This window comes from Rhincodon typus, chromosome 25 (assembly GCF_021869965.1).
Source record: "Rhincodon typus isolate 14 chromosome 25, sRhiTyp1.1, whole genome shotgun sequence".
Taxonomy (NCBI): domain Eukaryota; kingdom Metazoa; phylum Chordata; class Chondrichthyes; order Orectolobiformes; family Rhincodontidae; genus Rhincodon; species Rhincodon typus.
This window is the reverse complement of record NC_063356.1, coordinates 15,558,235-15,583,936: the sequence shown is the minus strand read 5'-3', so window position 1 is coordinate 15,583,936 and position 25,702 is coordinate 15,558,235. Positions and strand designations below refer to the sequence as shown.

Sequence of the window (25,702 nt, the reverse complement as noted above, 5' to 3'; positions counted from 1 at the left end):
CTTTGATTATCTCTCAAGTAGGTGAATAACAGTAAATTGAGTTTCTATGCCTCTCCTATATCTCTCCTCCTCTATTTTGTGCATTTTCAGGTCATAAGCCTGCACCATATTGTTCTGCAGAACAGTATGATGTATTAAGGTACCACATGATCATAGCATCCCACTTACACATCTATTCAATGCATAAAGATCATAAGTCAAGGTCAGTTGGCTCCAGTAACTATCTGGAGTACAATGGACTCTTCAAATGAGATGTGTGGAAGTAAAAATACAGAACTATCAGGCACAAATACATTCAGTGTTTCCCTGAAACATAGAATGGATTTGTGCCACCACTGAAATGCAAAGCTGTAAGCTGTTCCTGTGGAACCAATGTCACTGACAATCTCATTACATGATAATAACCAGGAGGACACTAATAATGCAAAATAACCTTCAGCACACTAGGTACTGTGAATGATCCTACTGTGAATGATTTAAGATTAGTACAATGATTCAGAAAATAGCCACTGCCTCATTCTGATTCATTTTAAACTGATACACTCTGCCCTCTTTCAAATATCAAATGACTCATATATAATGGTTTTGATTTAGCAATAACCCTCAGTGTTGCAAAAATCAGATCAGCCACGATCTTATTAAATGACAGAGCAGGCTGGAAGGGCCAAATGGCCTACTCCTGCTCCTAATTTGTCACTATGTCATCACTGCCTCAAAATCCTGGATCTCCGCGTTCCTAACAGCACTGTGACTGTATCTACACCACATGGACTGCAATGGTTCAAGATGGCAGCTCACCACCACCTTCTCAAAGATAGGTAGGGATGGGCAGCAAATGCTGGCCTTGCCCATGTCACCCCATGATTCAAATAAGAGTAATCCCACTCCTCTTTTCCAGTTGCCTGCACCACTTGCAACTGAGGAAGATTAAAAGAATTACATACTTTGATTATCAACCCAGATATTAGCTTCATGGTGACTATAGCTTAAATTTGTCTGTTCTCTTCATAGTTAAAATGAAAGACTGTTAATTCACGGCAGGTTAGTCCACAATTGAAAGAGAAAAACAGGCTACATTTTGGGTGAGACCCTTGGTTTGAATTAGCCGATGTTGAAGTAAAATCACACTAAATGCTTTTAGCCACCTTCGTCTTTAAAAAGCTGATGGACAGGCATTTTCAGCATTTTCTGACTTCATTTCAAATTTCAAACATTCAGGGATTCTCTTAAACACTCCTCAAAATCCATCTGAAATTGAAAATCCACTACATCTAGGAATTAATTGCCAAAAATGGTTGCTTTACTCAAGGGAAAAATCTATTTTAAAAGAGAAATGAGTTAGATAAAACTAAAACTGTAGTAACAGAAGCATTCAAGTTGCTTACACATTCTATGGGCATAGCATCATTATTACAGGAACTCAGAGAGGAAAGAGTTCAAAGAATTTCTTCGCACAATGCAAAACTAACATCCCCAATAAATGCCAAAGCCTCAGGATTGTGCAGATAAGAACCTTGGTCAACAAACAAGGTAAGGAACAAATTGCAGGCTTCAGACCCGCAAGGAGTTTTACAAATCCAGAAAGGCTATTGAAAGTAGTAAATGAATATAAAAACAATGACAAGAGATGTAAAAACAGAATATGATAAAAATTTTGTAAAGAACTTCAAAGCTCACCCAGTAAGTTTTTTATAAATACAGTATATCAAGAGAGGGGTCTAGGGTAATGTTGGGGCCCATTTTAGATTATAATGCACAATAAATAAATGGCAGACCAATTAAAGTAGTCAAGAATAGGAAGCTTTTTAAAATTATTCATGGTATGTGGGTCTCGCTGCCTAGTCAGTGTCATTTATTGCCCATCCTCAACTGTCTAGAAAGCAGTTCACAGTAAGCCACATTTTATGGAATTTGGATTATATGTATGCCATATCAGGTAAAGTTGATAGATTTTCTTCCCTAAAGAACTTTAGTGAAGTAGATGGGTTTTTACAACAATTTATAGTGGTTACATGGTTGCCATTAGGCTAGCTTTTCATTCTATATCTTTATCAGATTTCAACAGTGCCCACTTTGGATTCAATCCCATGTCCCCAGAACACTGGTCTAAGGATCGGGACTACTAGCCCAGTGACATTACCACTACGCCATCCAAAGTTACTGAACTTATTATAACATTTTAGAAACAACTGGTGAAAAACACTGTGGATATTAAGAATGATACATTTTCAGGACTAGATGGTTTCCATACAAACTGAGAAATTGTGGCTAGATTAATCATAGTTTTCTAAAGGTCTCTAGACTCTGAGGTCATGTCACCGGATTTAAAAAGTCTGAAAATGTTTTAAGAAGAGGGAGCAAGAAACCAGGTGATTACAAATCTGTTAGTTTAACATCAGTTGTTATGAGAAGTTATGAGAATAGGTCATCAAGGACAAAGTGACTAAGCACTTGGATTAAAATGGAGTTACACAGAAAGTTCACATTTATTTGTGAAAACTAAGTCATGTTCGGATAATGTAGTTTGAGATTTTGATGTGATCGCCAGCATAGTCGATAGTAAAGTATCTGTGGATATGGCCATTAGGCTGTTGGTATGGTTCCACACAAGATTATGAGAAAAAAGGTAAGTCCACATATTGTCAACCATGACAAGTGATGTTCAAATTGAGATCTCACATCTTCTTCGTATATACCTATGACTTGAATAAATGATTAAGAGTTACACATCCAAGTTTGTAAATGATACAAACTGCAGTAGTGAATGTTACTGGCGTTATATTAGCTAAGAAGAGTACAGCTGCAACAACACTCAAGAAGCTCAAAAACTCAACACTATCCTGCACCAAAAACCCTTAGTTACCACTTCTTCCATCAACCTAAACCCCAACACAGCTGCATTGTGGCCAATGTGTACAATCTATAAAATGGACTGCAGAAACTGGCAAGGCTCCTCTGATAGCACCTACCAAACCTATTGCCTTTACCAGCTAGGACAAGGACGGCAGATGTACGGAATCAGCACTAGCTACACGTTTCCCCTCCAAATTTGACACTACCCTGAATTGGAACTATAGTGCTGCTATTTCACCGTTGCTGGGTCAAAACCATGGAACTCCCTAACAACAGTGTGTGTACCTGCAACACAAGGAGTCCAGTGGTTCAAGCAGTTCACTTAGTACCTTTTATTCCTGGGCCTTGACAGTAATCCTCATATTTCATGAAATAATTTTTAAAAAAATGCCTATCCAGCCTTTCTTTATACCTCAAACCTTCCATACCCAGCAACGTCCTGGTAGATCTCGTCTGAACCCTCTCCAGCTTGGTAATATCCTTCCTATAACTAGGCAACCAGAACTCGGCACAATATTCCAGAACAGGCCTCACCAATGTCCTGTATAAATTCAACGTGACTTCCCAACTCCTATACTCAAAAGACTGAGCAATGAAGGCAAGCATGCCAACTGCCTTTTAAGCACCCTGTTAACATGTGATGCAAACTTCAAAGAATTATGTACCTGCAACCCTAGGTCCCTCCCTCTGTTCTACAAAACGTTAATTGTATAGGCCCTACCCTTGTTTGTTGTACCAAAATGCAATACATCGTATGTATCCAGATTGAACTCACAAGAACACAAGAACTAGGAGCAGGAGTAGGCCGTCTGGCCCTTCGAGCCTGCTCTGCCATTCAATAAGATCATGGCTGATCTTTTCGTGGACTCAGATTCACTTACCCGTGTTCTCACCGTATCCCTTAATTCCTTTATTGTTCAAAAAAATTCTACTTTTTTTTAAAAGCGTTTACTGAAGTAGCGTCAACTACTTCACTGGGCAAGGAATTCCATAGACTAACAACCCTCTGGGTGAAGAAATTCCTTCTCAGTTCAGTCCTAAATCTGCTCCCTCTAATCTTGAGGCTATGCCCTCTTGTCCTAGCTTCACCTGCTAGTGGAAACATCCTCTCTACTTCTATCTTATCTATTCCCTTCATAATTTTATATGTTTCTATAAGATCCCCCCTCAATCTTCTGAATTCCAATGAATATAATCCCAATCTACTCAGTCTCTCCTCATAAGCCAACCCCCTCAACTCCGGAATCAACCTCGTGAACCTCCTTTGCACCCCGTCCAGTGCCAGTACATCCTTTCTCAAGTAAGGAGATTAAAACTGTACACAGTACTCTAGGTGTGGCCTCACCAGCACCTTGTACAGCTGCAACATAACCTCTCTGCTTTTTATTTCAATCCCTTTAGCAATGAAGGACAAAATTCCATTTGCCTTCCTAATTACTTGTTGTACCTGCAGACCTACCTTCGGTGATTCATTTGCCATTCAACTCCATCTGCCATTTTTTAGCCCATTGACCTATTTGATCAAGATCCCTCTGTAATCTTAGAAAACCTTCTTCACTATCCGCAATACCAGCAATTTTGGTGTCATCTGAAACTTACTAACCATGTCTTCTATATTCTCATCCAAATCATTTATATAAATGACAAACAAAAGAGGACTCAGAACCGATCCCTGTGGAACATTACTGGCCATAGGCCTCCAGTCCGAAAAACAACTCGAGGCGACCAAACAGAAGTTTATAAAATAATGAGAGGTATAGATAGAGTTAAAGGTAGTTGTCTTTTCCCTAGGTTGGGGGATTTCAAGACTAAGGGGCACATGTTTAACGTGAGGAGAGATTTAAAAAAGACACAACAGCCACATTTTTTACACAACAGGGTGGTTCATGTATGGAATGAATTTCCTGAGGAAGTGGGTGGATACGGGTACAATTACAATGTTTAAAAGACATTTGGATAGATATATGAATAGGAAAGGTTTGGAGGAATATGGGCCAGGAGCAGGCAGGTGGGACTAGTTTAGTTTGGGATTATGTTCATCATGGACTGGTTGGACCAAAGGGTCTGTTTCTACGCTGTATAAATCTATGAAATAAAACATACAGTAAAGAATTATTCACTTTGGATCCAAGAACAACAAATTGAAATATTTTCTAAATACAGGGAGATTAGGTACAGAAGTGAAATGATTTGTGTGAAGGTGTACATAAATCATTAGAAGCTGGAGAGCAGGTAATCAGACAATCAGAACCACAGAATGATACAACACAGAAAGAGGCCAAGCATCCCTTCATACCTATTCCAGATTTCTGAAAAAATCATCTAATTAGTCCAACTCTCTGTTTTTCCCTGTGGACCTGCTATTTCCTCGCCTTCAAGTATCTGCGTTTTTCTATTTCCTTGTGATAATTATTACAGAATCTGCTTTAAACATACTTTCACACCATGCATTCGAACTCATAAAAACTCGCTGAAGAAAAAAAGTGCCAGTCTTGCCTCTGGAACATTTGCCATTTATCTTAAATCTGTACCCTCTGGTTATCAATTCTTCTGTCACCTGAAACAGTTTCTGCTTATTTGTTCCATTAAAAGCTTACATGATTTTGAATTTTCTGCTTTAAGAAGAACAGCCAACATTTCTCTGGTCTGTTCTCCGAACTGAACTCTTTCCTTTCTGGCCCATTCTAGTCAACGCTCCCTGCATCCTTTCTCAGTGCTTGAAAGCCATTCTAAAGTGTGATGCCCAGAACTGACCAAATTCTCTTGCCAAAGACAAACAGGTTTTGGCATAAATTCCTGTCTGTTGTGCTCTATGCCTCTTTTAAGAAGGCCAAGGATCCCATAAATGACTTTAACAACTTCCTTGACAATATCCTGACACCTTTAAAGATTTGTATACATACAGCTCAAGGTTTCTCAGTTCTTACACCCCTTTTTAAATTATACGTTTTAGTTTACATTGCTTTTCTTTGACCAAAATGTATCTGCATTTACTCCATTTCTCTAGGTCCTCTTGAAGTTTGTCACTCTCCACCTCACCATTTTTGTGTCATCTGTAAACTCTGAAATTCTGCCCCGAATACCCAAGTTCAGGCCATTAATGTATATCAGAAAGCTGCGTGGAATGTTGGCCTTTAGCTCAAAAGTTCAGAGTACAATGGGGACAAAGTTTGGTCTGTTGCACACAGCTTTCATCAAACCCCAGCTGGAGAATGCATTCAGCTTTGGGCACTTTACCACAAGAATTCTATCCTGGGTCATGAGTGGGTATAGCACAGATTCATCAGAATGGTACTGCCCAGTAAGTAACAGGAGTAGGCCGCCAAAACTTGGCATGTATTTTCTTGATCTTAGAGGATGGCAGGCTGATCTGACCAAGGCATTTCAAATGGTAAAGGGATTCAGCAAAAGAGATAAGAAGAAAAGTGATTCGATACAGGTGATGCAGAGAATCGACATCCTTCGTTGTGAATGTTCAGAATAAGGAGACTGAAATTCAAAATTATCATTAGGCCATTTAGGAGTAATATTAGAAAACATCTATTTCACACAATGCAATCTGGAACTCAGACCAAAAAAGGCCGAAATGTCAGGTCAATTAGATTTTCAGGACTTACTCGATGTATTTTTGTCAAATGAAAGCAGTAAGGAATGTAGATCATAGGCGACGAGAGAGAACTGAGGTACAAATCAGCCGTGGCTTCAAGGAATGGTAGAACATGCTCAAGGGAATGAAAAGCCTGCCCATGTTTCCAAAAAACTGAACAGTATAATTTTCTTTTTGAAATCTACTTTTAGCAAAATCCGATCCAACGACATTAAAACAGTCACAATTATAGCCAAATACCGCTTTGACGGTTTATACAACTCAAAGTCAATGTTTTAGTGAATGACAGAAGAGCTGCAGTCTGGTGTGGTGCGGGGTCTGTTTTGTGACTGGTTTACAGAGAGAACTGCAGTGCAGGGAATCAGTTCAGTCGGTGAACACGTCATTGGCAATTTCTCAGTCTGACTAACGATCAAAGTCCTTAGCCATGCAGTTCAGTGGTGATTTGAATAAACTATTTTGTCAGTCGAATCGCACAAGATGCTGCATCCTCACTGAGAGAAGTACTGCCAAAAAAAATATATATATTAGAGGGTAAAAAATCCACACTTCTCACTTCAAGCGATTCAGAGCACCACTCTGGACTGGAATGGTAAGAATCAAGGTGTCCTTCCACTGCCCCAAAATTACTGCAACGAAGTGGCTTATAATGTTAATAAAAATCAGGCAATTAGGGGCCAGAGGTTCCAGGATCGTAGGTCTGCATTGGGAGTATGGAGGTTGTGGGGAGGTGGGAAATTGGGACTCAGGAAGTGTGATGTGGGAGTGGTTGGTGGCCAGGAGAATGGAGAGAGGTTGGACTGGCCATCAGGGAGGTATGGGGAACAAAACTGAGTACTTTTTCATGTATTTTCCTGTTAATGTATACTCCTGCTCTCTGAGGCTGGGTGCGTAAATTTCAAAAAACACGTCAGTAGCAGGCAGTCCTGAAAACCAGTTTTACTGAGGCAAACCAACACTGGGGAGGAGAGGCCTCAAACAAGCATCTTATTTGCATTTGAAATGTCTGTTTCAATGTGGAGACTAAAATATTCTTTCCATTCCCGATATGGCACCTGTTGCACTTCCAAACAGAAATGTCTGCCACTTCTTGCCAATCACTTTGGGGCCTTATTGGATCTGTTAACATCTGATAAACAGAGTTACAGGTCTGTAACCTCTGGACCCTTACAAAATTAAAATGGTAGTCCTTAGGAGCAATTAATGATACTGGACAATGTGTTAGGTTATCCCCTATCTAGTCCCTGTTCAGTTAGACCAAGATAAATCAGTAATTCACGCTGAAGCATTTCTTTACCACACTACTTTATCTCCCTTCTTCATTTCCAAAGGTTGGGCAATGAGATTCTATTGGTTTGGTCAACGCTTATGAGGAAAGTATTGCAGTCGTTTGTTATTGGCTTCTGAAGGATGTTGCCACTGGGGGAATTGTTCTTCTAAATTATTTATTTCTTTCCCTAATCAGCCTGCTCTGAGATGTTATTACACTCCACTGGAACAAGTGGGACTTGAACTTAGGCTCTGAGGAAGGGTCACTGGACCCGAAACATTAACTCTGATTTTTCTCCATAGATGCTACCAGACCCACTGAGCTTTTCCAGTAATTTTGGTGTTTTTAATTGAACTTGGGCTGCCTGGTCCGGACGTACGGACACAATCACTGCACCACACGAGCCCCCTATTTGGGAGGAATTATAGGTTGACCACAATGACACTGGTCGCATTACAAATATTAATACAGCAAGTAGTTAAGTGGTGATTGAGGTTAATTGATTAATTGATTGACTATAGAGATACAAAGGGCTAACAAATGGGACAGTGGAAGAAGATGTAAGTTCCAAAAGTCAATAAAGTCTATCCACAAAGAAAGGTATCTTGGTTTCTGCCTCATTGACTGGCTTAGACCTGACTTGACAACTAAAACAATTCCAGAAGCGGGACCTTGTGGCACAGTGATACTGTCCCTACCAGTGGCCCAGAATGTCACATTGAATTATCATGCAAACTAAGTTTAAAAAGTTGAGAATGCTACATGTACTTAACCTTTGACCCCACTACTCTTCAGTACTTTAAAGTCCTCTTTGATCAAGTTTAGATCACCTGTCCTTACTTTTATTTGTTCTCGGGCCCTGAGTGTTGCTCGCTTAGGTAGACCTACCTATTAGGAAAGGAGTACCAGCATTTTGGCCCAGAAATAGTGAAACAGCAAGGATATAGACCATATTCCCTCCCTAATGACATTTTGGGTCTACCTACACCAATGGTTTGCAGTCTTTCAAGAAGGCAGTTCACTAGTTTCTCAAGGGCAACCAGGGATTGGCCATGGGAGTGATACCTAAATCCCATGACTGAATTAAAAGAAAATAGCACCTTCCAAACCTATCACTGCTATCACCTAGATGGCAGCAGATGCATGGGAAGATCACCACCTGCAAGTTCCCCTCCAAGCCACTCACCATCCTGAGTCGGAAATATGTTGCCCTACCTTGAGTATCACTGGATCGAAATCCCAGAGCTTCCTCCCAAACAGCATTGTGGAGGTACCTACTCTAAATTGCAGCAGTAAAAGGAGAGGAACTTACAGGTATTGATGTTTGACTACCCTCTTCCATCTAGCTGGTCATGTTATGGATTTGCTTTGTTCTAGATGATGTTGAGTTTCATGAATGTTGATGGAGCTTCACACAACCAGGGAAGTAAATCATATGAGGATAAAATATGAACACCTGTATAACACTTTATTGACCTCTATGAAACACTTTGGGGATGTTCTGTTACATTAAAGGCACTGTATAAATTCAGGTTTTTGCTGATCAAGGAGGTGTGCAGATTAGAATGATGGTGATTACACTCCTTAACCTGCTGCATAAGGGGCAATTCCCCATCTCTCAAGTGTAGGTCACAGGCTAATGTCAAACAACCACAAGCTGGGGAGAGGAAATGAGCTACAAAAGGACAAAAAACTAAAAAAAAAGTAGTTTTAGTGATTTGTTTCTAATTACACAAGCCATTTCAACCTACCTTCAATGCATCACCCTCATCTCTTTCCATCACCTTCAGAATGACTGCTGCTGGTATTATGAAACCTTGACAGTAGCCAATTCTCTTATTCCAGTGAGCATAGGCTAGTAAAAGTCGTTTCAATGCACTGTAGAACTGTTCCACATCAGTGCCACCGTAAAGGCTCGAGCTAGACTGACGCAGGTCCTGAAAACAAGAAATCCATGGAAGACAATATCAGTTTTTCTCTAGATTATCTCTTATCACACTGTTCATTATAGTTTCCTCCGCCTTAATTTAGACATACAAAGGTAAATTCCCTAAGTATCCCTACTCATACATTTCTATTCAGCCTCAGCCTGAATGTGTGAGTTTTATGTTATCATGAGGAGTACTTTCTTTCATAGTGAATCTATGGGGTTCTTTACCGCAGATGGTTGTTGATGCTAGGTCATTAAGTATATTCAAGGCTGAGATAAGTCGATTTTTAATCAGTAAGGGAATGAAGGGTCATGGGGAAATGGCAGGAAAGTGGAGTTGAGGATTATCAAATAAACCATGATCTCACTGATTGGCAGAGTAGACTCGATGGGCTGAATGGCCGACTTCGACTCCTACATCTTATGGTCTTATTGATTGGTCACAGTATTGGAAGTGGCCATTCAGTCCATTATATCTGTACTAGCTCACTGTGAGCAACTCAGCTCAGCCCACTCCTCCCTGAAACCATGAATATGCTTTCTCTCCAGATAATTATCCAATTTCCTTTTGACAGTCACGTTTGAATATGTCACAACCACACTCCTTGCTGCATTAAGAATGTTTCTCTTCGTACTGCCTCTCCTTTTTTCACCAATCATTTTACATTATGCAGACCATAAACCATAATCTGAAAATAAAAGCAATACGTGGTGCTGACGAAGAAATGTGATATGAAGAACAGAAAATACACACAGACTTGAATTGTTCATCTATTTGTTCTAATTTCAGATGCTTATGAGTCCATGACTCACATTTCTTCGGCTATCATTTCATTTTTTGCAGCATCTGCTCTTTATTTCCATCTGCAGTACAGTGAGCTTTACATTTCCGAAGTAAAGCTAGTCCAAACCGTGGGAAATAATCCTTGCCAATGGTTGGAGGGTTGTGGGGATGGTGGGGGGAGGGGGGGGGGAGGTGGGGGACGCAGGTTATCTTTACTGGGGGGGAGGGAGTACTGCCAACCAGATGAGACTGATTATTTTAATCTGGGTTGTGTTTGTAAAACATGTTTCTTTAACTGCACCACTAGGAGCATCAGAGCCACTCAGCATGGGCTGCAACTTCCCCAGGGCTTGGCAGTTACCATAGCAACCATGTAGAAACATCTGCCTTTTTATGAATTCAGGCCACAGAGACACAGCAACCTTTTGATGTATTATCTAGTTATGAGACCCCTCTGAGCTCACAGAAATGGTGCACTTCATTGAATTATAGAAAGGAATCCTTTGTCCCATCCTGCCTGTGTCTGCTGTTTGATCTCATCCCTCAGCCTCGCTTTCCCTCCATAACCCTCTAAATTAAAGAAATGATAGAATCATCCCTCACGCTGGGAAGTTACAATAAAATCAACAAAATACAGCTTCTTCAGAGTGAAATGAAAGGCTAATGTACTCAAACACACATGAAGCAAAGCACAATTTCCTACTGGCTGACTCCAACATCCTCAACGACATGCAATTTATCAAAGGCAGCTTTATTTATCTGAATTCCAGTCACACAGTGCTGAAGGCTATAAAGGAAAATAAATATGCATGCACTGATGCTTCACAATCCTCTCTTGATATCATAGTGCAGAACTGCTGATAACAGATATAGTAGGAACTGCAGATGCTGGAAAATCTGAGATAACAAGGTGTAGAGCTGGATGAACACAGCAGGCCACGCAGCATCATAGGAGCAGGAAGGCTGACGTTTCGGGCCTAGACCCTTCATCAGAAATGGGGGAGGGGAAGGGGGTTCTGAAATAAATAGGGAGAGAGGGGGAGGCGGATAGAAGATGGATAGAGGAGAAGATAAGTGGAGAGGAAACAGACAGGTCAAAGAGACGGGGATGGAGCCAGTAAAGGTGAGTGTAGGTGGGGAGGTAGGGAGGAGATAGGTCAGTCCAGGGAGGACGGACAGGTCAAGGGGGCGGGATGAGGTTAGTAGGTAGGAAATGGGGGTGCGGCTTGAGGTGGGAGGAGGGGATAGGTGGGAGGAAGGACAGGTTAGGGAGGCGGGGACGAGCTGGGCTGGTTTTGGGATGCGGTAGGGGGAGGGGAGATTTTGAAGCTTGTGAAATCCACATTGATACCATTGGGCTGCAGGGTTCCCAAGCGGAATATGAGTTGCTGTTCCTGCAACCTTCTGGTGGCATCGTTGTGGCACTGCAGGAGGCCCAGGATGGAGATGTCGTCCGAGGAATGGGAGGGGGAGTTGAAATGGTGCGCGACTGGGAGGTGCAGTTGTTTATTGCGAACCGAGCGTAGGTGTTCTGCAAAGCGGTCCCCAAGCCTCCGCTTGGTTTCCCCGATGTAGAGGAGGCCACAACGGGAAAAGCGGATACAGTATACCACATTAGCAGATGTGCAGGTGAACATCTGCTTGATGTGGAAAGTCTTCTTGGGGCGTGGGATGGGGGTGAGGGAGGAGGTGTGGGGGCAGGTGTAGCACTTCCTGTGGTTGCAGGGAAAAGTGCCGGGTGTGGTAGGGTTGGAGGGGAATGTGGAGCGGACAAGGGAGTCACGGAGAGAGTGGTGCCTCCGGAAAGCAGATAAGGGTGGGGAGGGAAAAATGTCTTTGGTGGTGGGGTCGGATTGCAGATGGTGGAAGTGTCGGAGGATGATGCGTTGGATCCGGAGGTTGGTGGGGTGATACGTGAGGACGAGGGGGATTCTGTTTTCGTTGTTATTGCGGGGACGGGGTGTGAGGGATGAGTTGCGGGAAATGCGGGAGACACGGTTGAGGGCGTTCTCGACCACTGAGGGGGGGAAGTTGCGGTCCTTGAAAAACGAGGACATCTGAGATGTACGGGAGTGGAATGCCTCATCCTGGGACTAGATGCGGCAGAGGCGAAGGAATTGGGAATAGGGGATGGCATTTTTGCAGGAAGGTGGGTGGGAGGAGGTGTATTCTGAGTAGCTGTGGGAGTCGGTGGGCTTGAAATGGATATCGGTTTCTAGGTGGTTGCCCGAGATGGAGACAGAGAGGTCTAGGAAGGTGACAGAGGTGTTAGAGATGGTCCAGGTGAACTTAAGGTTGGGGTGGAAGGTGTTGGTGAAGTGGATGAACTGTTCGAACTCCTCGTGGGAGCACGAGACGGCGCCGATACAGTCATCAATGTAACGGAGGAAGAGGTGGGGTTTAGGGCCAGTGTAGGTACGGAAGAGGGATTGTTCCACGTAACCTACAAAGAGGCAGGCATAGCTTGGGCCCATGCGGGTACCCATGGCCACCCCCTTTGTCTGTAGGAAGTGGGAGGAATTGAAAGAGAAGTTGTTGAGGGTGAGGACGAGTTCGGCTAAGTGGATGAGGGTGTCAGTGGAGGGGGACTGGTCGGGCCTGCGGGACAGGAAGAAGCGGAGGGCCTTTAGGCCATCTGTATGGGGAATGCAGGTGTATAGGGACTGGACGTCCATGGTAAAGATGAGGTGTTGGGGTATTGCTGATAACAGATGTTTTGTTGTGGAGGCAAAATAGCACTGAGGCTGGGAATCTGTAACCTAAGTGGAAAAAGCTGGAATACTCAGCAGGTTAGGCACTGTCCACGGAGGAAGAAATTGAGATAATTTTTCAGGCTGGTGACCTTTCGGTTCTGATGAGAGGTCACCAACTTGTAACATTAACATAGCTTCTCCCTTTCTGCACATGATGCCTGACCTGCTGAGTACTTGCAGCATTTTCTATTTATCTTTTAATGATAAGGTTCCTTGTAGTGGCATTGTGTGTTTCCTGGATAAGGTTATATATGCCACAGCCCACTGCTTTATCACTGAGGCTTCACTTACTATTGAAAATATCACCCAGTGTCACATTAATTTTAAACTGTAAACAGAAATAAAGGGTATGAGACACCCAGGTAAATGCCAACAAAATATATTAGTCATTTTAAATTTATAATTACACAGTTAATATTACAGGGGTCTAAAAATCCAAAAGCATAATAGTCCAAAACATAATAATCCAATCCATAACATTCTTACAAAAATTCCTTTTTGTGACTTACAAGCATGGAAATAATGTATTTCTGCTTCTATTTATCAGTGCATAATTATTCATATTGACTACATTCATTAAGACACCTTACGCAGCATCTTCCAAACACAACACCACTTTCATCTAGAAGGACAACAGCAACTGAGACATCGGAGCACTATCACATGCAAGTTCCCCGCCAAGCTGCTCACCTGACTTGGAAATATATCACCGTTCCTTCAGTGTCACTGGGTCAAAGTCCTGGAACACGTTCCCTAACAGCTCTGTGAGTTAACCTACAGCATGTGGAGAAGAAAGCAACTCACCACCACCTTCTCAAGGGCAACTAGGGATAGGCAATAAATGCTGGCTCATCTAGCAATGCCCACATGCCGTGAATTAATAAAATTGAGTTCCATTAACATTGTTTACTATGAATGGAGTTAACGATATGACAATGTCCGGCTAATCTACTTTTTCGCTGTTGATTGAGGAATAGATATAGGCCAGGACGCTGTGCATAATCCTCTGCTCTTCCTGGAGATGGAATCTTGGACTTCCACCTGGGTAGGCAAATGGAACCTTACTTTGACACTGAAAAATCAGCTTTTCAATCAAGCTGTATCACTGAGAATATTCACTGAAATTAATGTATCCATCTCCCTTCCAAAAGTATAACTGGTACTTCTGAGAACCCAAAAAAAGTCCCTGAAAGGAATTAGTCAGCAGAAGTTGTAAACTGTCTCCAATCCTTTATAATGATGAGAAGTACAGCGGTTGCACAACATTACAATTTCTGTCATCACAATCTTTTTTGCTACATTTGACACTGGAGCTAAGGTGAGCATCGTTGAGCAGAAGAATGTCCAAACTTGATAATGTGAACATTTGCTAAGAAGAATTAGTTTGTCAAGTGCCAAGAATTCTCAATGTCTTCCATCACGAATAGAGTGTACGGTTCTGCTTGCCATACTACAGAAAAGGTACAGAAGCACAGGCGAGGATACAAAAATGTTTTTTTTAAAAGGATGGGTTTTAGAAATGCAGAGTAATACTTAGCAGCAAAGGATAAACAGACTCTTCTTTTGAAGAGGGATTGACCTAAGCAAAATATTTACAATTGTGAAAGGCAAGTATTTGATGGAATAAACACTTGAGGGGAAGAACTTAGAGGCCATCCACACAAAAGATTGCCACCAAATAGGGAATTCAGGAGAAATTTCTACACACAGAGACTGGTGAAAATGTGGAACTCAATACCACAGGAGTGGCTGTGGTCATTACTATTGATGCAAGACAGGAAGAAGGTAGAGGTTAAGTGTTCAAATAGTCTCTTACTGTGCTGTATATTCTATAGAATTCTGTGCGAGTTCTCCAGCTTGCCCACTGTTATCTAGTCATTGGGTCAGGTAATCTGCTCCCAGACACTTGTCCTTAATAGTTTGTAACTTGCAGACAAATTCAGCACTATAAGGTGCAGATGATCAGTATCAGCAGCAAAATTATATGAATAATCTGTAACCTCAAGACACAGAGAATGATGCTGGTTCAACGGGGTGGGTAAAAGCTCTAGACAAAACTAGACAGAGGAGCCACTATCCATGAAGTGATAACGTAGCTGCATGCTAAATGCCAGGAGCCAAACAAATATAACCAGAGCTAAGTGATTCAACAGATCAACTAAATCTCTTTAATACGAGATAACCCAGTTGAGAATGGTGGTAGTCAATCAAGCAACAAATATGACCAGGAAGCTCCCCGAAACTCTATCCTTAACTATGGTGCTGCTCAGCATGTAAGTGTAAAACACAAGGCATGTGCTTCAGTAAAAGTGCCAAGAGGAAAATCTACCCAGTCCCTTCCTGAAGTCCCAACACAACAGTTACCAATGACCAGCCATTTTGGCTCATGTCTCATGAAGTCCAGGCATTGGACACAATGAACGCTATGGGGTCAGGCGTGAAGTGTGGTGGTATTGAGATGATCTGAGCACCAGAGTTGGTTACTTTCTTAACAAAGCTGTTCCAATATAACTGTGGCACTGGCACATAACCAGCTATACGAACAGTTACGCAAGTATGCACAAAAAAAGCAAAGAAATCTAATACAGACAATTGCTGTCCAGTCAAACTATAAAACAACAAGGTATAAGAGCAGAAGTAGGCCATTTGGTCAAATGAATTGACTCCAATATTCAATGAAATCATGGCTGATCTGATAATCCTCAACTCCACTTTTCTGTTTTATCCCCCATAACCCTTGATTCCCTTAATGATTAGAAATGTGTATGTTTCTTGCCAATCTCCAGGCATGATGATGGAAGGAGTCACGACTTGACTCATCAAGGAACACCTACTCACCAATAACTTGTTCAGCAAATCTCAATTCAGCTCCCATCAGAATCACAGGCTCCCAATCCCAGATCCCAGCTAAGATCTAGACATAGACCCAAGCAAGTTCTCAAGTAAATAAAATGCCAGATGAAAGATGGGAAGTGAGAACCCTTCTGTTCAAGGCAGCATTTGAGAGCCTACGTTGCTAACGGTAAAACTGAGGTTAAGGCTACCAGGGATCAAGATAAAAAGACTTGCCCACATCTGGAGTCATCTGCCGTCGAAAGACAGATACGTGGAATGGTGCTAAACATTTAAAGCCCAGTACATTTTTATTCCAGACCAGAAGCTTGATGGATACATTCAGCCACAAAAAAACCTCATTCATTTGCTGGATACATTCTGCCATAAAAAAAACCTCAAGAAGCTGTCCTTACTTTGTGACTGAAAGTTCAGTTATCACAACTTGACTTTTACTTGACAAAATACTCATGTTGTAGCATGCTGTGATGCAGCACAGCAGTAGATCTAGCCACTTCCTTGTCAATTTTCTTCTTGTGACAACTTAATATTACAATAGAGGTTAAATAGGTCTACCTTTAATTTCAGGTCTCATGTTAATTTACATTGAATTCCAATTAATTTCACACTAATGACTGGGGATTATGACAAAGTTCAATTACTGAATGCTTACCTTGTCTATCTGGATTCCTAATGCATCCTCATTTGGGTTTCTTTGCTCATTAAGAAAGAAATGCTTGGTTTTTTCCCAGTCAATGGAAATGCTTTGAAGGTGATGGTCTGCCAACGTTATCCAAACCTGCAACAGGGCATTTAATAAACAGAAGTTTTAGCAAGCATACAATATCACAACAAAGGGCTCTATCTCTGAGCCAGGATACCCATGTTCAAGTCCCACCTGCAGCAGATGTGTGTAATAATATCTCTGAACAGACTGATTAGAGAATATCTATAAAGTCACCATCAGAGCACTTCATTTCCTTGATGTTAAACCAAGAAGGTTTTGCTGAACAATCTGTTTTCTAATAAATATTCCAAGCAGTAAAGGAAATGTCAATCAGGTAGAACCTACATAGGAACTAGGTGATGAGGCTTTCAAACTGTACAAACACAGGCAGCAAAGCATAGAATTGTTACATGGTTCAGCTGTACCTTCTCAGAAAAGATGACATTTTGTCCATCGTGAATGATTCTTTTCTTCATAGCAGATGGAGTTGGGAGGCAGTAACCTGCTCACCCTATCTCGCCCTGTTGAGAATGGAGGTGGACAAACCAACAGTGCTATTCTCTAGCTGCAGTCCAGGAGAGTCATGAAAACAATTCACAGGCTGAATTTAATGCACACAGCACCGATCACTGCTAGAGTGCAAAGAAGATTAAAATGCGATTCAGCAACTCCCAGGGCTTTGAAGACAAGGATCCCACTGCCAAGAGCTGCCAGTCAATCAGAGAACTGGCATTTTTCAGCCCAAGTACCACCACAACCCAGGAAGAGCTTTCAGGGATAGTACCAACTCTTTTGCTTCTTGTTTACCAATATGTGGACAATAGAACGGAGCCCATGTAATGCTGTCAACTAATCAAAGGGTTCATATAATCTCAAATTGCAGGGACAAAGCCAAGTAATTTGGGCGTCAGCTGAACATTGAGACTATAAATCTCACAGTTGTTTCTGCAACATCAAAAAACAATTGTGCATGTATGAGCTGGCTTTATTCAGGCTTTTGTCTACTTTTGTGTGGTGTGGTTATCAGTGATTAGCTCATTGATGGGTGAATATGCTTGTGTTGCAGGACTTTGTGATATGCTTAACACAATGTTACTCTGAATGCAGTTTATTCTGAGTCATGGAAAATTCTATAAGAGAACATTTTAATAAACACTAATTTTATATTATTCACAATCTTCAACTGAGTCAGCGAGAAAGTCAAATATGGAACCAGATCAATGCTTAGAAATAGTTCTTCACCATATTAATGATATGTAAATTAAATTCATTGCATGCTCTTCTACACAGTGAGAATAATTTGTGGCATTTCATTACAGTTATAAAATAAATCCGCTTTTGCCACAATTATTACGAAAAACTTCTGAGCTAATCCATCTAAATGTTAACATGTTGCTCGACAGGAATCTCTGGGGCAATTGAACTGTCTAGTCATTTCCGTCATATTCATCTTATCAGTTCAGTACCAGATTTCATTTCTTCATTTTTAAAGCAAATTAACCATCTTATTCCTAAATAATCATACTCAATTTTGTAACTTGTGTGCATCTGCCTTTAACTCATGCAGATCATCTTTCTGCTCCAATGCAAAGACACTGATTTGAGATGTTCAGAAATGCCAGTTTAACGAAACACACAATAGTGTTGCTTTGAAAGAATCTGTTTAAAGGTTTGTACAAGTTGAAATAGATTAATCTGTGCGATATAACTAACATAGCAGTTTCAACATCTTTAAAGGACATTAGAAGGATGAAGCATGGTTAAGAACGAGATCTGGTGTCCATACAAGTACAGCATGCACTAGCAAACAAGAATTTGTGAGAAATATGACATATATGTAGGCTGACATTCTTATCTGCCTGAAAGAAGTAAAACATTAAATTCCGTCAGAATACTAAATAAAAGACATCACCCTAAGTAGTTTATTGTATTGGGCACCCCCTATTGAAGACAGAAGAGCAAGTGAAATAAAACAATAATTAATACTTAAACGCTGTTAAACATTAAGGTCCAGAGGGTTGCAAATAGAAAACATGAAAGAAATAACAGTTGCAATTTTCTCCAATGAGAAAGCAGATAAATTTGGTATAAAATTTGTTTAGATGTGAACAAAGCAACAATGCAGGGGAGAAGTGTGTATAAGATGCCAAGATTTGAATTTAGGAATAACAAGGTCAAGGCATACAGGGAGGCAATTACTGGAATGTTATTATAAAGTTAGACAGTATTTACAGGTTAGAAACACAAACATCAGCTTGGGCCAACATGGGCTGAATCATACGTTTCACATTACCAGCCTCTCACTCCTCTTCATCGAATCCTGTGAATATATCCTTCAATCCCTTTCTGTCTTAGGTACTGATCTAGTGTGCTTTCTCCTACAGCTATGTTATGCCTCTCCTCTGTAACAAACAACAATCTGAATAAAATACAGAAGGATAAAACAGGATTGTGATGAAAAGATCAAGAAATAGCAGATGTTAAGTCAGGATAACAGTTGTGGAAATATTGTATTACAACCTAATGTTCCAGTCCTTGAGTATTTTTTATATTTGAGACTGGCACCTCCTGAAGCAATCATTTTAAACCTCTTTGATTTAAAGAAATACAAGTAATCATTTATTTTAGAAAGTTGCTGACTGAAGTTTTCAAATATAAATACAGTATCAGTAAATTTATATTGGGTCTTCAATACAATTAAACATCTCAAGGCATTCTCGGGGATCTTTGTCAAACAAATCATTTTAGGCTAGGTGGCCAAAAGCTTGGTTAACAACATGTTTTAATGAGCTTCTTTGAGAAGGAGACGGAAAAATTTAGAGAGGAAATTTTAGACATTAGATAGCTGAAGGCACAGTCACAATATTCTGGTGGAAATCCGGAATATGTAAGAGGCCAGGATGACAACAGCAGAGAGACCCTGAAACTCATACTGCTCCAGAATATTAAACACATCGGCACATGCAAAGCAAAAACATTCCAACAATTTTGGCAAAAAAAAAACCCAACACACTAATGTTCCTGTGAACTAAATTACCATTTAACAGGTTAAGCAACAATCCAGAGGACACAGCTTAATCCACCTTCCTACTTTCAATGCCTCTCAAAGCAGCATGGATATAAAGCTACAAGATAATCCCTGTTTGATTATTCAAGACAAGCCTCAAGTGTTAGAAATGGTGATTTTTAAATTAGTTTTAAATCCACCAACATAATTTGCTTAATCCATTGCTCCTTATTGCTGAAGCAGAAATGAGCCTGTTTGACTTCGACAGGAAATAATTCTGTTCAAGTATTTCCAGTTACAGCTTAATTTCTTCATCAGTCAGCTCTTACTGTCAAAGAGCACTCAGTGAGGCACAGCCGCTCAGACTGGCTTTGCACGCGTTTTAAACCTGCGGTCGTATAATATCGCAAAAAACAAAAATTTGAACTACATCAGTGTGGCATGCGCTTCATTTGAAAGTAGCACATAAATGTGAAATACTTTTGATTGCAAACCAAGAGGCAGTACAAAACATAAGCTTATTTGTCACTGTAGTGATTGGAACCAGGTGGATCTTGTTGACTACGAGATCCTTGACTGGGTTTGTTAACTTCTGCCGATCAGGAAGACCTAGCTGACCAATATAAACAGGAGATTTAAAATCTTCTCAATTTGAGAGACTGAGTCCGAGCTGGCTGGCCACAGCTTGTGCACTGTGCACAAGTAAATAAAGGGTGGCTGGGTGACAGGATACTGGCCTCTGTACAGTTATTTCAGTCACCATTATCCAGGCTTAAAACTCATTGCAGGGTTTGCGCTGACAGCTTAAAATGGCTGTGTGCCCCCGCCACTTCTGAACAAATATGGGCAGTGGGGAAAGAGCAGATGAGGGGGAACTAACTGGCAATTAATTCAAGCAGCTGGTTCAGGCACATTAGGCTGAATAGTTCCCTTCTATCCCGTAAAGATCCACGTTAATTGTGCTATTTTGGCATCACCACCAGCTACTATTGGATACTTCTGGAAGCAGAGGGGATAAACATGACATTAATGAAACCAGTTTGCAATTTTTCTCTCCTCCTTAAAGTGGCAGCTTCCACAAATGTTTCTTCAAGAGAAAAACAGCACAAACGTTATTGTAAGTAACAGTCGGAGCAAGGTTATGACAGACAGTATGTGTCTTTGTAAATGCAGAGCATAAAAAATGGCAGCAAATGTTCTGGGGTATCAATGGAGCCGCAGTAAGAGCACAGAAATAGTCCACGTTGTTGAGAGATTTCCTCACTTACCCTTGGCCTCCACTGCTTGGGAATTCCTGCTGGTAACTGAACAATAGCTCGACAGGTCTCAAACCACTAAAAGCAACACATTAAGGATCAGAATTAGTAACTGGAGATAGTCTACTTTTGAAGTTTAAATCACAGCTTCATTTCAATCAGCTAATGGATGTTAGCTATTCAAATACATTTGAGTTTCCTTTTCAGTCTAAGTTAAAAAGGCAGATTCATGCTTTTCAGGCTTTGGATTGGTTATTATCTTAACTGGTATCAGTCTAATGCAATTTCACATAACCACCAAAATTACCTGGACTCAGTTCAGGTCATTTTACCCCCCAAACCCACTCACTCTTTCAGATTTCTCATCTCCAACTGCCCCTAAGCAGTTACTTTTACACTCTTAACAATGTGTTACTTGAATAAAAACAACAGTTGTTTCTGTTGATTATTTCACGTTTCTTGAAGTGCTTTTCCAAGCCCTCCAGCCCTTCTCTCTGCCTTTCAGTCACTGACTACTATATGTCTTTAACATGATAAGACATCTCAAAGTGCTGTTTGGAGGTAGCACATCAGTCCTGAAGACTGCAAGAGGATCCCCAACAGCAGGGAACTAAGTGCCAGACTGGGAGAAAATCCCTTTGGGATTCTGGAGAATGGCTACAGCAGGACAGGCACTGAATCCAACCGGTGAAGTGGGCCACTGTCACAGCCATTAAATATTCAACCTTGAGACTTTGCTGGGTGATATTTGAAGAAATAAACACATTGTAGATATATAGTGCCTCTCACAGGGTGTTTCAAAGAAATTTAGAGTTAGTTAATTATATGTGAAATGCGATCACTGATGTCTTACAGCCAGGAGTAACAGACAATATGCAAATAATGACGGGCTAAATTTAATCTGTTTTGGCTGGTGGAAGTTGACAGATTTAAGTTTCTTAGAATTATTTCAGATTAACTGCAAATAGCACCATGGGAGCAGCTAATCCACCTCAACAGGCAGGCAGGGTTTAACTGTACAATCTCATTCCAAAAGGCAACATCAGTTGAATCCCAGACTGAAGCAGGAGTTTAGATTATAGTTTGCAAGTCGCAAATAGGATGTGAACCAAGTTCTTCTGAGTCACACTGGGAAATACTGCCACTGAACCAAGTTAATACTCTTCAAATGAGGGTTTTTTTTGGATCTTCACTGAAGTTCAAGACTTTCTTCTCAGTTACTGTTAAACATTATTAATAGATTGTACACAATGGTGACATTACAGAGCAGCAAGTTCTGTGCTGTACAAGCCAAGCTGAGTAATTTTAAACCTTATTCTTAGGATGCAGGTGTTCCTGGCTTGGCTGGTACATATTGCCCATCCCTAACTATCCTGGACACAGTGCTGAAGTCTTCTTGAACTGCTGCAGTGTTTGGGATATAGGGACACCCACAATGCTGTTAAGAAGGGAGTTCCAGGATTTGGACCCAGCCACGGTGAAAGAACAGTGATATAGTTCCAATTCGGAGGATGGGGAGTGGTTTGGATATGAATTTGTGAATGGTGTTGTTCCCATGCATCTACTGTCTTTGTCCTTCTAGGTGGTAGAAGTCATGGTTTTGGAGAAGTCATGGGTTCTGCTGAAGGAACCTTGGTCAGTTATTATTGAGCATCTTGCACATGGCACACATTGCTGCCACTGTGTGTTAGTGGTGAAGGGGATGAATGTTTAAGGTACTGGATGTGGCGCCAATCAGTCAAATTGCTTTGTCCTGGGTGGTGCTGAGTTTCTGCTGTTGATGCGGCACCTATCCAGGTGTGTGGACAATGTTCCATCAAATTCCTGACTTGTGCCTTGTAGATGGTGATCAGGCTACGGAGAGACAGAAGGTAAGTTACTCACTACAGAATTCCTAACCTTTGGCCCGCTCTTGCGGCCACAGTATTTGTACGGCTAGTCCAGATGTATGTTGCAAATGTTACTTACCACTATGACTGTAAGTCTGGATATTATCTCGGTCTTGCTGTTTATGGACATGGACTGCTTCAGTATCCGAGGAGTCGCAAATGGTGCTGGACATTGTCAATCATCAGTGAATAGCTAGAACCTGACTACTGAGGTCACAGTTTACCTCATCTACATATTCATTCTAATCTATCTCTAAAGTTATATTCATCTGTTTATACCGCAGTTTGCATCTATTTGTTAAATGTTACGAGCAGCTACAATTTTACTTGCATTACTATCAACTACAAGAGCAAATTTAATTGGCATCCTCAAGGTGCAAATACTAATTCTGCCAATGTCAGCTTTATTAAGGGAGGAAAATCCATCCAGAAAAAAATCTGACTAATTCAGGTCAACTGGTAGCCTGACAACAATGCAGGATCAGCAAAACAAGTAGAGATATCCACAGACTGAACGGTCTATAATCTTGAGAAAGATGGTTTGTGTGGATGCAGAAAAGAAAACAGGTCACAAATACAACCAAAGGGATTTATTTAGTCAGACTAGTTGACAAAGACAATTATAATCTGTAACGTACACAATATAGAGTTGGGAAAAAAGACCCATGAGCACAAAAAGTGAAAGGTAGACATTCACTTATTCCTGCAGCAATCAGGTTTGAACATAGAACACAGCACAGGAACGGGCCCTTTGGTCCACAATTTTGTGCTGAACATGACGCCAAATGAAACTAGATCCTTCTGCCTGCCATTGGTCAATATCCCTCCATTCTTGCATATTCATGTCCTTATCTAAAAGTCCCTTAAATACCCCTATTGTCTCTGCCTCCACCACCAGCTCTGGCAATGTGTTCCAGACTCCTACCACTCTCTGTGTAAGAAACATTGCCCCTCACGTCCCCTTTGAACTTTCCCCTTCTAACCTAAAATGCATGTCCCCTAGTATCAGACATTTCAACTCTGGTGAACAGATTTTGACCGTCAACTCTATCTATGCCTCTCATAATTTTACAGATTTCTATCAAGTCTCCCCTTAGCCTGCACCACTCAAGAGAAAACAACCCGAGCTTTTCCAGCCTCTCCTTATAGCTCATACCCTCTAATCCAGGCAGCATCCTGGTAAACCTGTTCCGCACCCTCTCCAAAGCCTCCACATCCTTTCTGCAATGTGGCGACCAGAATTTGACACAATATTCTAAGTGTGGCCTAACCAAATTCTTATAAAGCTGCAACATGAAATCCTGACTCTTGTACTCAATTCCCCTACTAATAAAAGCAAGCATGCCACATGCCTTTTTTACCACCCTATCTAATTGTGTGGCTAATTTCAGGGAGTTCTGGACTTGAACCCCAAGATCCTTCTGTACATCAATGCTGTTCACAGTCCTGCTATTAACTGTATACTTTGCCTCAACATTTGATCTCCCAAAGTACAGCAGCTCACACTTCTCCGGATTAAACTCCATCTGCCATCTCTCTGCCCATATCTGCAACTGATCTGTATTCTGTTGTATTATATGACAACCTTCTACACTATCCACAACTCCACTGATCTTTGTATCATCTGCAAACTTACTAACCCACCCATCTACATTTTCATCTAAATCATTTATACATATCACAAACAGCAGAGGTCCCAGTAAGGATCCCTGTGGAACACCACTAATCATGGACCTTCAGCCTGAAAAACATGCTTCCATCAATACCATCTGTCTTCTATGGGCAAGCCAATTCTGAATCCATCTGGCCAAATCATCATGAATCCCATGCATTTTAATCTTCTGGATGAGCCTACCATGAGGGACCTTGTCAAAATCTATTTAAACAACATCCACTACTCCATCCTCATCCATCGCCCTCGTCACCTCCTCGAAAAAATTCAATCAAGTTAATAAGACATGACTTGCCCTGCACAAAGCAATGCTGACTATCCCTAATTAGGCCATTCTTTTCCAAATGTGCGTAAATCCTATCCCTAAGAATTCTCTCCAATAGCTTCCCAACCACTGATGTGAGACTCACTGGTCTGTAGTTTCCTGTACAGAGGAACAACATTAGGTACTCACCAGTCCTCCAGGATGTCTCCAGTAGCCAACAAGGATACAAAGATCTTGGTCAAGGCCCCAGCAATCCCTTCTCTTTCCTCTCTCAATAACCTGGGGTAGATGCCATTGGGCCGTGGGGACTAATCCACCTTAATGCTCTTCAACAGATCCAACACCACTTCTTTCTTGATCTCAAAATGCCCTAGCATATTAGCATGCTCCACACAAATCTCACTATCCTCCTTATCCTTTTCCTGGGTGAATACTAATGCAAACTACTCATTTAGGATCTTACCCACATTCTCTGCCTCCAAACACAAGTTCCTTCCTTCATCTTTGAGTGGTCCTATCTTCTCCCTAGTTATCTTCTTGTTTTTAATGTATCTATGGAACCTTGGGAGCCCATTTCATGGCCCCTTCTTGCTCTCCTAATTTCCTGCTTGAGTACTTTCCTGTTTGCCTTGTATTACTCATGTAATGAAGAGATTCTGCTGCAGAAATCTATTTACAATGAATGTGACGGTCAACTTAATGTATAAGAAATAAAACAATATAAATTATAAGCTTTGACAATTCGTATGTTGGACTTGTAACTCCCAATCCTGATTATTTCACAAGATCATAGGAAATGGCTTATTTTAATATCTCCCTTCAGAACAATGCAAGGTCCCTCTACTGCTCCATCGTAA

General features: G+C 41.1%; 1 protein-coding gene across 1 annotated transcript in view; it reads right to left on the bottom strand.

Moving 5' to 3' along the window:
- Positions 1 to 25,702, bottom strand: part of LOC109926780 (TBC1 domain family member 30-like) — a 72,078-nt gene that overhangs the window by 29,907 nt on the left and 16,469 nt on the right. The window contains exons 4-6 of the mRNA XM_048611857.1: positions 21,032 to 21,097; positions 16,703 to 16,828; positions 9,482 to 9,667 (exon numbers count right to left, since the gene is read on the bottom strand). Of these exons, the coding sequence (XP_048467814.1) occupies positions 9,482 to 9,667; positions 16,703 to 16,828; positions 21,032 to 21,097 (378 nt within the window). The remainder of the gene's footprint in view (positions 1 to 9,481; positions 9,668 to 16,702; positions 16,829 to 21,031; positions 21,098 to 25,702) is intronic.